This window comes from Dunckerocampus dactyliophorus, chromosome 15 (genome assembly GCF_027744805.1).
Source record: "Dunckerocampus dactyliophorus isolate RoL2022-P2 chromosome 15, RoL_Ddac_1.1, whole genome shotgun sequence".
In the NCBI taxonomy this organism is placed as follows: domain Eukaryota; kingdom Metazoa; phylum Chordata; class Actinopteri; order Syngnathiformes; family Syngnathidae; genus Dunckerocampus; species Dunckerocampus dactyliophorus.
In genome coordinates this window covers 10,076,553-10,086,542 of record NC_072833.1, presented here as the reverse complement: position 1 = coordinate 10,086,542, position 9,990 = coordinate 10,076,553, and the positions used below count along the sequence as shown (strand labels likewise).

At 40.9% G+C, this 9,990-nt stretch overlaps 1 protein-coding gene across 13 annotated transcripts in view; it reads left to right on the top strand.

The window, feature by feature from the left end:
* The first annotated feature begins 149 nt into the window (after window positions 1-149).
* The window catches only part of LOC129168342 (pleckstrin homology domain-containing family A member 5-like), an 86,960-nt gene continuing 77,119 nt past the window's right edge, over window positions 150-9,990 (top strand). For 9 of the 13 annotated variants that reach the window (XM_054753493.1, XM_054753500.1, XM_054753497.1 and 6 more), the window contains exons 1-3: window positions 150-384; window positions 495-571; window positions 1,060-1,117. In XM_054753493.1, the coding sequence (XP_054609468.1) occupies window positions 293-384; window positions 495-571; window positions 1,060-1,117 (227 nt within the window). In that variant the 5' untranslated portion in view covers window positions 150-292. Of the gene's footprint in view, window positions 385-494; window positions 572-1,056; window positions 1,118-9,990 lie in introns of those variants that run through there. The other 4 variants (XM_054753501.1, XM_054753503.1, XM_054753504.1 and 1 more) reach the window with 1 other exon arrangement.

Sequence of the window (9,990 nt, the reverse complement as noted above, 5' to 3'; positions counted from 1 at the left end):
TTGGTATCACTGCGATGGATATTTGGATCGATCCACTCACCTCTACTATACTATACAACTGTATCAACAATGTAACCATAAACATAGAAGAAAACTGAAACGCTCATATCGATCCAATAAAGATACTACCTTTGGTTTTGATACAACCGATATTTGGATTGATCCGCCCACTCCGAACTCTGTTCTCTTCCGAGGCGCGTTCTCTCCTCTTCCAAGGCTCACACGGGCGGGCGGGCACGCGCTTGGCACGGCGCCGCGCACCGCAGCCCCGACACAGCAGGAGAAGACAGACATGGCGGCGGATCCTAACCCGGACTGGCTCTCCTGTCTTCCCCCGTCTTGGAGTTACGGCGTCACCCACGATGGACGTATATTCTTTATCAAGTAAATATCGCGTGGATTTTATCAGACAGGCCTGATTATTATTATTAGTTGGTCTGTGTTTTTTCGACGCTTTGATCACCTTTTCCCTCCGTTTTTTCTCCCATTAACAGCGAAGAAGCGAAGAGTACAACCTGGTTGCAGCCTGTAAGCGGAGAGGCTGTCATAACGGGGCACAGAACAACTCCAGGCAAGTTACATGTGGGTTTTTATACATATATTTGTGCGAAAACAAGCCAAAAAAAAGAAGAAGGGCCAGTGGAGAAGTTGCAGTCGGAGAGGAGGGCTCACTGCAGCAAAGCAACAGCCTCCCCTGCTCGCCTCTTAATCCACCTGGACACTTTGCGACACACTTTTTCCAAGTACGCATTTTTAACGATATTTTTCCTCGCTTTGCTGGATCAAAAGCGCGTGTCGGTAGGTGGGTATGACAAAGTAATAATAATAAAAAAAAAACATCTGCACTGTAAAGAATACAGATGCATGCTTGCAGATTACCCGAACATGTTATGCAGACCTCGCAAAAACGCAATCTAGGTGGTGGAAACGCAACACACACACAAAAAAAATCGCTTTCCAGTCCAGACACTGCATCGCTATGCGGGTGTGTGCCTGTGTGTTGGTATGCGTGTATGTTTGCACATCTGTAATGCTGTTTATCTCCCCTGTCCTTTGCAGATTTACCAACAGGATGGGAGGAAGGATACACATTTGAGGGTGCTCGCTGCTTCATCAAGTGAGTTGGGGGATTTATGGGTACAGATGGCAGTGATGCAGCAGCCATGGGGGCTGAGGTCGAGCTTTGTTTGGCAGACATTCCATTTCCCTTTTCGCCCACCAAGCTCCCTTGGAGGGATTCTTAATAGATGTGTTTGTTTCTCCTGTAACACAACTTGTCTTTGTGTGCTGATGTTGTTGAGGCCTGTTGTCCTCTTGCCCTTCACCTATTTTCTCCACATAAACACACACACACACACACACACTTATTATAATACAATTGTGCTGTCAGTTAGACACAAGTTTGTCAAACAGTGTGACTCAGAGCTGAACAGGCTCTACTTGTTGGTGTTTGTGCAGATGTGTGTGTGTGTCAAGCTTGTTGCGCACATTTCCATACATACACTGTATTTCTCGGACCTGTTTGACAGCAAATTGGCTTGGTCTTGCTCTCTCTGAGAGGTGACTGGTGGCCTTTTTGGCCGTCCTGTGACTTTCCCCCAGCTGGGTTTTGTGCATGTGGCCATTTTGAGAACAGCAGCCGACATGTATGGTGAGTTAATATAGCTGCTCTAAAAATAGCATCTCTCATTGGTATGTATGGATGCACGTAGAATGCACCCCGGCATGCATGCACACAGGCATGGCAGTACCTGTAAATGTATTGATCATATAATGGGATCAGCTGTATGCCTGCGAATGGGGGTGCGTGTATCATCGTTGAGTGGGCCTTTCTGGATGTTTTGTGCCAATCTTTGGAAGATTTCATTATTATCAACAGCTCCTGTCATTAAGGTTTACCAGTATGGCTGCCATTGTAACGTTTTGTGCGGGATTGGATCCCCAGGGTGCAGAGAAAGAATTGGCAAAAATACTAGGCTTTAATGAGCAGCTCACGCACAGTGCAAAGTCCACATGTAAAAATACTAAAATCACAGTTCAGCGTGTAACGTAATCACGGTTCGGTCCCTACCTCAATTTTAAGGTCACGGGTTCGGTTCATGGAACAAAATGCAAAATGTAAAAGTGCTTAGCTTTTGCGTAAGCAGCTTTAATGATTTTTTAAAGCGAAGCATGAAAACCTGGTAACTCTCCTGGGTAGATGAAGTCATCGTATAATTCGTGGTGACGCATGTGCATGTAATTGTAATGGACGGTGTAGGATTGAGGAATAACGTGGGAAAGACTGACTGACTTACTATACGACGAGGATGAACAGGTAGCACCAAATTATTGATTTGTAGGGCCCTATAAAATCCATTTTATAAATACCTTTTTACATTTATTTTACCAGCATAGAGTGTGTACTCTTGTGACAGTAAATAAAATGTCTGTTAATGAAATGCAAAAATCCTTACATTTATTGATGCCATACATCATTGGCCAATTTTGCCCACATAGCTTCCATTCACGCTCTGTAAAAGAGGAGTTTCGAAATTTTTTGCCAGTGTTTCGGTTGTCATTTCGATATGTTTAGTTTGGGAGGGTGCGGGATAGTGTTTGTAATGTGTTTCCGCTACGATTGAGCGGTCTGCCTGGGAAATACTTCCCCACACAAATGTTCCTTCTCCTCACGATGACGCCATTTTACTCACATTGTGTCAATTTCCGCGAGATTCCACCTTTGACAGTAGATTCCATTTTTATTGGCCAATTCCGCAATTCCATCTGCGATGCCGTTAAGGCGGAGGCGTCCTGCGTTGGGAAACACCAAGATTTTTTAAACTCTGGCTTCTCCTTGGCACGATCACAAGCCATGACTCCTGATAGGAAAAGGAAGGGCTGCACTGTATTTGTTTACCAAGCAGACGCTGGATGCAAGCTAGTTATACTTCCTGTCCACGACCTTTTAATGTGCATCGCTTGGGACATCTTTACGTCCGTGCTCTGTAGCAAAAAAATCAGATTCCGAATAAATGTACCGTTACATAATCCATCCCCTTGCGCTGTGTAGTCAAGATGGCGACTATTGAGTGTGGTAAGCGTCCAGCACTGCACACACACCGTTTTTGACCATTTTGAACACAACATCCAGGCCGTACTTCCCAGTGAGAAAGCAAATGAACACAAAAGAGCAAGTACGGAAGTGCGCCAATTGAGACACAGCAAGTTTTTGCCCTAACATTATATTAGGGGGCCTGCCGCCGCCCCCAGAAAGGTCATGTTTGTTTAAATTGACATTCTATTTTCGATGGAGCGCCAGATCACAACTACATCTGGTATAGCATAATCCTAAATAGCCGCAATCACGGATGGCTAATAGACAAATTGGGCATAAAACTGTGTAGTTTATATCTGATAAATATTTAAAAGTGTGTAGTAACACCCTTTTCATTTCTCCAGTTTATTTTTATTTTTTTTGAAGCCGTCATGATGATAGAAATTTGCGTTGACAAAAGCCATGACAAACTGGAACATGATTGACAACTCCCTTGGAAGATTTGTTTGATGCGTGACTTCCTATTTACCAAGTACACGGAGCGGCTGCAGCAATGTCTTCCCAAGGTCTTCAAAATATGTTTTTTTTTTTTTTTCTGGCTGCCAAGATTTCTAAGCACTTCATAGAGGTTGAATCTCTGTGTGGCTAAATTATTTCTCTCAGCCTCGAGAGTCTAGACGAGGGGTTTGAAGCACTGCAGCGCTGGAGACTTTAATCTAACTGATGTTGAAGCAGCGGTTCAATAAAATGCCGACCTCAAAATATGTGTTATGTTGTGAATCCTTTGTGGAACTGAAGGAACTTCATGAAAGCACTCTGACCAGGTTGCTTGTTTGGCAATGGAAATAACACCACCAGTGAGCGATAGCCACTGTATACCGTGGAACCCTTACTCCTGCGTTCCGAGTCCGAGTCCACCGTGTTCTTATTACTAAAAATAAAATGAATGCGGCGGAACGGCTCAGGTGGTAGACGGGTCGTCTCCCAACTTTAAAGTTGCTGGTTTGATTCTCAGGTCCACCGTGACCATGTCAAAGTATCCTTGGGCAAGATACAGAACCCAAGTTGTTCCTGATGCTGGCCTCCAAAGGGTCGACATGCAGTAGCTTATGTTCCGAGACCACCCGCGGGTAGCATATTAACACAAGATGCCCATAATAAGGTCTATTTTTGACACTCTAATCAAGCTCGGGTCATGCTGCTGCGTCTTGGTTCGCTCCTTCCCCTCCAAATCATCCTGCTAGCTTGACTTTGGCTTCTTTTCTGATTTCATATCATCATTTACATTAAAAATCACTGTTGGAATTATTAAATTAGATTCAGCTGCGATAACCCCTCCCATCTCTTTAATTGCAATTGTTCACTCTCGACACAGGAAGCTAACAAGCTAAATGGACAGAAGCACAATCAAAAGCTCAAGCCCTATAATATGCTTCACACACTTATTGTTAAATATGATAATTATATTATTAAATATACAGGCATTCTCCACTCATGAATGGTAATGAACAATGATGAAGTTCACTCTGCAGTATGAAGGCGATGAAGACATGAAAAAACTTGCTGTTACAGTGCTTCTGAATTCCTTTATGTATGGAACAGTGCTTCCATTCACTCTGTGATGGCGGCAAAACTTTTTCCTCCCGTTATCATATCCAGACGTTCAGCCTTCTGCAGCGTCATTACCCTACCTTTTTCTGGTGCTTAGAAGGTGCAGGATGTTTTGGCGGCCTTAAAAATCATGAAAATTCACAGAAAAAACACGCACTTTGAAGACTTTTGGAAGTGAATGAGGGATGCGCGCCTCGTGTGGCTCGAGCGCCTTTCCTGTGGATGTGGTGCCACCGGCAGGAAGTACAAGGTACAAACAAAAGCGCTCGGCCATTCGAACTTCACACCAAGATGTACTGTGCTCTCTATTATTATGTGGTAATTAAACATGCACCGATTGATCGGCGCTAGGCCTGTCATGATAACAAATTTTGCTGGACGATAATTGTCCTACAAATTATTGCCGATAAACGATATCATTGTCAACGTTATTTTGATACCATTTTTCAATGAATATATTGATAATATATGACATAATAATGCGAGTACACTGTATCAAAAGCTATAAACTTTATTTTCTCAAGAGTATTTAACATTGTAATTGAAATGTCAAGAGCTTTACAATAAAAATAAATTAAACAAAGAAACAGACATGATAAATTAAACAAACTGCAGCGTAACCTGTTGTGCAGGTTTTGTTTGTTTTGTAAGATGTGAAAAATAAAAGACTAAAGGAACTGATATAATTTAGTAGTTTGGACGGCAATTTTCTAAACCTTTCGTTTATACTTGAGAGAAATACCTCATGTGCAGTTAAAACAACAAGTTTGTATTGTTTCACATGTATTGTTCAATGTTTGTGAGCAAAATAAGATTGGAACATTGGAGGTGCATGCTGTCATTTTTTTTTTTTAAATTGGTATCGTCCACAATCGGATCGGCAGGTCCGGCCAGTGATCGGCCAGAAAATTGTAATCATGCACCCCTGGTGGTTATGCTTTATTATCACATATTTATAAATTATTAACGATTTAACCCTTTACACTTTAGTCTTAAAAATGTGAAAAAAATTGTATATTATTACTATGACTATGATTTATGACTAATATTTCTACTTTATTCTTGTAAAATAGCTGCTCTTTTTTCCATTTTTATTGGTTTTTTGTTGTATCTTTAAAATGTGGGCCGATTAAAAAAACAAAACAGTCACGAGCTGCAAATTGCCCCCAGGCTGCACTTTGGACACCCCTATGCTAGGGTGCTTTGCAAAAGTAGATTTGTGGAACTGCTACTGGCCTTCAAAGCTTCGGCATAGAATCAAAGGTCCTTTATTCTTTTGCGGCAGACTTCTCAGATGTTCTTTCATCCCCCTTTCCACAACTAACAAAATGCGGCCATTTAAATTTTGCACAAATGCAGAAAAACAATGTCAACAAACTGTCGTCGATTAAAAAAAACCCCTTTATGACCACCCATTCAGTTTTATGTCTCTGGCCGAAGTCACAAGCAAATGTGCAAGCAATGGCTATGTTTGATTATGGCGACAACCGCTTATGTTGATGTGAATCAGCCAATCCGAGGGATGTCGACTTGTGTGTTTTGCCCAAATAACATAGGGTTGATAACAGATACAGGTGGCTGAGTAGCAGTTAAACAGATTTATCATTTGGGCCGGTTTTGCGTATGTGCATGTTTGGCTGTGTGTGTGTGTGCTTGTGTCCTTGGTTTGTCTTGGCAGCCACTCAGCGCTTTGGGAATCTCAGAAAATAAACAGAGTAACGCTAATGTGGCCTCGTTGTCCCCCATGTTCCAGAAAACACTTGTGGTGTATTCACTGTCTTACTCACTGTGCGAAAAAAATAATGAACAAAAAGTGTTTGTGTGTACGTTGATGCACCGATGGCTGGATAAATGCTCTTGGGAAAATTTCTAATAATAATCCATTCATCGATGTTATTGAAAAATATTTATCATGGAATGGGATAATTTGAATGGGGTGAACTTCTGTTTCAATACCAGTCTTGCACAGAATAATGCTGCCTGTGGACAACTTCCCATAGTTCATGTCTCAAAGTTGAGGCTAAATAAACTGAAGCTGTGCTGGTTGCGGTCAAGTCGTGCACTTTTTTTTTTTTTGCCACAGTCAAGACATGATTAATCAACTCATCCATTAATTGATTGCACAACGTCGACGAACTCCCCTCGTAGTACCATTTAGTGGTACAACCATACAGCATTGGCAGCTATGGTGCTTGAATTATATTTAAAGATTACAACTGAGTCCGTTCAAAGTGTCATTTGCGTGTTTTTTCTTGTGATGAACAGCCTTTTGAAATAGCATTTATTCACCAGAGAGAAAAAAAAAAACAAGTTACCAATCGTTTTTAACAGGAGTACATGTTTTCCCACTGATTGATGAAGTTAGGCATCGTCAAGCTTGAGAGATTCCTCACAAAGGTAATGCAGTAATACAACGAAGCGGTCCTGCAATAAATCCTAAAACGTTACGTTCGTTTTCTGTTGAATTTGTTTGAGAAATTGATAATTTTGTCCATCACATTTATATGAATTAGTGTTCACAAAATGTTGGTAAAATCTCAAACTAATTTTATATTATGTAGTATATGAGACTATAGCTCTCCAAGATCATGAGGTCATGAGGAGATCCAAATCAGTCCCTTAACATTCATAGGGTGGGGGCTTGAGGGGAGTAAAATAGTTCTTGAATGGGTCATTGGCTTGGTGGGGCAGATATTCTCATAAATTGTTTCCTGAACACACACGTGCAAGCATGTAGATGTTTTTGACTCCCATTTTTGACTGAAATGTATCAGATCGTTATATATATGTTGTATATTATATCGTTGTGCGGAGTGATTTTTGGCCTTTAAGTCATTTTGCTTCATTCAGTATTTCAGTCTTTCTTGTCACTTTATGATATGATGTGAGATTTCCCGTTCATTTCATCATCTATTATAACACCTAGAAATTAGTTTTCATACATTTTGTCAGTGTCTGAACCAGCTGCAGTATCTGCATTTATATTTGAGTATCAGTTTTGCGTTTTCCAAATAACACAATTTCGAAGTGTATGAAACCGCATTTTTTATTTGTTCATTCCCACTGTGATCGATTTCATTTGCTCCATTAGCTGCATTTTCTGTCTCCCCTGAACAAAATGTAGAAGTGCCGTCTGCAACTAATGCTAAGAAAGTATTTTGAGGCTTTGCAGATGTCATTTTATAAAATAGACAACATTCGTCCCAGCATTGATCCCTGGGGTACGCCGCAGATTATATCTAAGCATGATGTCTGTTCTCTCCAAGTCACAAATTGCTTCCTATTCTTGCAGCCTCACATACACCGACTTCTTGTTAAATTTCTCGTTTGGCTCACTTGAGATCCTGCAACGTGGTGCAGTCTGATGATGTGTTCTTCTGTAAAAGCCTGATAGGGTAGGTTGGTGTGTAAAGCGTGATAAATGTCATTAGGGGGAACGTTGGACTTGCTGCTACATTACATATGACCATACCCCTTCTAGCATCTCCTTGCACTTGCTTGCCTCAGTTTCTTTGCTCATTGTAGAGCATTGGCATCCAAAGTGCGGACCGGGGGTCATTTGTGGCCCGCATCTTGTTTTGATGGACCCGCGGCACGTTGTGGAAATGAAATTAAACCAAAAAAACCAGCAAAAATGGGAAAAATTGAGCAAAAAGGCAAAATGTAAAGAGAAGAAACTGAAATGTTGATACAAATAACTAAGCTACTAAACTAAGCTCAACAAGCTTTAAATATACTGTATGTAAAGTTTTTTTTAGCGTTTTTACAAAATAAAAAAAATACATGAAATTATTATAGTGGCCCCCCCGCTTTTTTTGATTGTTAGTATGCGGCCCTCGGTGGGAAAACGCTTGGACACCCATGTTGTAGAGCAGGGGTCGGGAACCCTTTTGGTTAAGAGAGCCATGAAAGCCACATATTTTAAAATGTATTTCCGTGAGAGCCATATAGTATTTTTTCACTTTAAATACAAATAAATCTGTGCATTTTTAAGCAAGACCAACAATTTTAGAATCTAATAAGTCTGAATTTATTCTATTTAATAACCTTGTAATACTGAAGCTAACCAATTATAAATAAGATACTTATCATTGATGCAACTTCTGGCGCTGCATGGTTTTGCACCGTAGCTGGCTATTTGATTAAAGGAGGGAAGTTTACTTCTTGACCTCTCAATAACCCTGGCATACGCTACCGCATTATCCATTAATAATCGAGCTTTGGTGTCTGATCCGGAAAAATATTGGAAGGACAGCTGGCATTGGGCCTGGCCACCCGCATTGCGGTAGAAAATGGATGGATGGATTAAAATGCATAAGAAAATGTTATATTTTTAACGTTGTTTTTAACAGTGATTTTTGTAATATTTTACTTTAAAATGTCATCAAAAAAAATAAAAAAGAATACATTTTATTGTGTTAAGAAATGTCTGAGAGCCAGACGCAGTTATCACCAATCATAGGTTTCTTACCCCTGTTGTAGAGCCTTCTGAAAAGGTTTGTCACTGTTTGGCCTCTGTCAAGGCAATAAAACTTGTTATAGTAATGCTGGATCGCACCTGGATCTTGAATTATTTTTGGAACGCAAAGGCTACTATAGCAAGGTTGCTGTCTCACATTGCCACATTGTCATGGTCCCGACTTGGTCCCGACCAGCCTTGGTCTTGTTTAAGACTCGGGGTCTTTGCTTTGACTTGAGACCGACCTGCCCGTTCTTGTTTCTGACTCAGGGCCTTTGCCTTGACTTGGTTCTGACCCGCCTTGGTCTTGTTTTTGACTCAGGGTCTTGGCCTTGGCCTGATTCAAACTGATTTATGTTGTCCTTGGCTTTGTCTGGCATTGCCTCAGTCTCATTTCCTCACATTTTTTCTCATGATGCAACAAATTGGTTACTCCGAATTTTTTTGTTCTCACTCCCATTTCTATTTGCATGTTGAAGGCCTACTTTAGAACCTCCTCAAAATCCAACAGTGCAAAATGTAAATTCTTGCAATTTTTCAACTGGTCTTAAAATTTTGACCAGGAGTGTATTTGTACGCGGTCACGTGAGCCTACGAGCGTTTGTCCAAAACAAACAGATAATATGAATAGGATTTAGAGGTGATCCATCTTCTCTGGAATCAATACAGGGGCTTACGCGTGGTTTATGATGATGGATTTAGAAGCAGCTGATGGAAGCACAGACTTGTGTGAATTAATTTAAACCGACAGTTGTATGGCCACAATTAAAATCGGCTGGTCTTTTTAGAAACATTTTTTACGTGTTCATGCGTTCACACATCACTCGTCTGTTTTTCCACACACACTGCGGGTGGATAATGTGAAACCGACTGTGTAAAGCGC